The 2,294-nt window shown below is 45.6% G+C and overlaps 1 protein-coding gene across 1 annotated transcript; it reads left to right on the forward strand.

Annotated features, from left to right (window-relative positions):
- Positions 1 to 477: 477 nt before the first annotated feature.
- Positions 478 to 1,290, forward strand: LOC119456307 (protein CDV3 homolog). Its single transcript, XM_037718005.2, has 2 exons — positions 478 to 834; positions 1,138 to 1,290. The coding sequence occupies exons 1-2, from the start codon at positions 625 to 627 to the stop codon at positions 1,219 to 1,221; spliced, it is 294 nt and encodes a 97-aa protein (XP_037573933.1). The 5' UTR covers positions 478 to 624; the 3' UTR covers positions 1,222 to 1,290.
- The last annotated feature ends 1,004 nt before the right edge of the window (positions 1,291 to 2,294 follow it).

Raw genomic sequence — 2,294 nt, forward strand, 5'->3', positions numbered from 1 at the left:
TGGGTTACTCGCGAGAGACCATCGTATTTACTTGCCGTTCTTTGGTAGACCACGGATCACCTCGACAGCCGCGTTGAATCTTTCTTCCGTTGTCATAGTGGTAAACGGAAGCTACAAGATGCAAAACAATCGCGCATGAGGAATGTTTACATGCAGCCAGGAGCACCAGTTGCCTTGAATTCGCTCACTACGTTAGCGACTTGCTTGTCAAATTGCCTCTTGGAGATTTCCTTTCCTCTCCTCTGGCCGATCGTTGCGCCAGCTGGTGCGCTGTATGTGATGCTGGTGATACGGAAGAGCAGTATTTTCATGTTGCAATAAACTAGTGAAATTTGGTATAATAATTTTTACTAAATGTGCATAACTTATGATTTGATGTGTTTCTGTGGCAGCGTAAGGTTGTATATGATGTTTTGTTGAGCACTGAAACATAACCGGATTGAGCCGGTCCACGTTTTCTGCGCACCCGTGCCGCCGGACAAGATCTAATATGGTGGCCCTGTAAATGCATGGTACACGTTGCGAGGTCCCCTCTGTCCGACTTGCGGCTATTTATTTCCTTTAAAATTGAGTATACCTCTCCTTTCGTCTCGCGAATCTTCGCATAACTTCGACAGTGTCACGATGGCAGACTCAAGTTTAGACCAGTTCTTCGCTAAGAAAGACAAAAACAAGAAAAAGACTAAAGGGAAAGTGACTTCCGAACAAATCGCCAAGAAGATGGCAGATAGCGGCGAGAGCCGCGAGAGCGCCGAGAAGAGTCTCAAGAAGGAGAAGGAGAAACAGGAGAATTCGTCGGGAAAGCTGTCTGTCACAATCCCTTCGCTTGCACAGGTAAGGCAGCTCCGACGCATGTCCATACGGCGCACTGCCGGTTTTGCCGTGACCTCGCTTCAACTCCCGGCTTCCTGGCCTTCTCTTCGGTGCCGGACAAATATGCTTTGTCACGAAAATGTGTCTTCCAGAACTCTCAGCGTGTATTGAGTAATGAGCATGTTGTGTTCTTCGCACGGCTAGTCTAACTGCGCCATTGCGATAACTTCGGATGTCTTTACTCTTGTTTATTGCACTGCTAGCTGGATAATCATCCCTGCGGCCGCTAATCCTGGTGCCTTTTGTTCGTGTTGTCTGTTGCAGGGTGAAGAGGAGTGGAATGACTTCGAGGAGGAGAAAGAAGTAGATTACAGCGGTCTGCGAATTCAGGCGCTCACAATTGCGTAAGTGTGCAAGTCGGCCGGCTTTAGAATTAGCTAGTCGTCGTTCATTGGTTTAACCGGCAGCCCATCGCATAGCTTTGTACGTGTCTTCGGCTAACTTGTGCTGGCATATTGTGAGGTAACCGGTAGAGCCAGTTCGCAGTCACGCTGTGCTGTCAACTGATTCTCTTCAAATAGTATCACCTTGTCAACTTCACAATTTCTAAAACGTAAATGTGCTGTTCGTTAGTTTGTATCAGTGAGTATTCATTTCAGGGTTTCTATGTGCTTCACATGGCTCCGCATTGTGATTTCTTGAAACGCATCTGCTTTCAAACTGAATGCCTTCTGGCTGCAGCAAACAGTTTCAGTTTGAGCACAGAATCAGCCTGCAAAATATGTCCAGACTGACCAGCTCAGGTCAGAACCAACTTATCAGCAGGTGTTTTACTAAAGCAATGGTAGTGCACACATATTTTGTCTTAAGTACCAAGGGCTTCTGGTTGTAACCAGTTCGATTGCTAGGGGCAGAGTTGCCGCAAAATAGAAAACTCAAGGTCAAATCTGTGTTTTTATGTTAAAATCTGCCAGGCACCTTGCAAGTTATAGTAATGGTGGACTGAAAAGTAGCATATGCTACTAAAGTCTATGTTTAAAAGAGACAAATGCATCAATCTAGGGCAAACTAATGCTTGTACCTTTGTTTCCGCTGTCTCATGCTAGTGTTACATCAGCTTAATTTTGTCGCTTACGATTAGATCACAGTTCCTACCACCTTTAGGGACCTGATGTGTAGCGATGTGAGATTGCACTCTTCAGTAGTTTCACTTATTCAGGGTTCTGCTCTAAATTTGCCTGTCGCGGTTCATTCAGCGAGTATAGTACGGTGTTGCCAATGTTATTTCTTATGTATGCTAAGCTCAATTTACTGCATGCAAGTTGCTTGCGCCCACTGCATCCACAAGTCATTGTTGTAAGAACTCTCACGCAGGACACGGTTTCTCTATGAGGTGCACAGTGCTCTAGTTATCGGTAATGTGCCCTGCAGTTATCTCTGTTGATATAGTTGTGGGCCAATTTTTATAACGAGCATAGTGC

The sequence above is a fragment of the Dermacentor silvarum genome, chromosome 6 (assembly GCF_013339745.2).
Source record: "Dermacentor silvarum isolate Dsil-2018 chromosome 6, BIME_Dsil_1.4, whole genome shotgun sequence".
NCBI lineage: Eukaryota > Metazoa > Arthropoda > Arachnida > Ixodida > Ixodidae > Dermacentor > Dermacentor silvarum.

Coding starts and splice junctions, on each gene's coding strand:
- LOC119456307 (XM_037718005.2), top strand. CDS start 625: ATGGCAGACTCAAGTTTAGACCAGTTCTTCGCTAAGAAAGACAAAAAC. Junction 835..1,137: donor CAATCCCTTCGCTTGCACAG/GTAAGGCAGCTC, acceptor TGTCTGTTGCAG/GGTGAAGAGGAGTGGAATGA.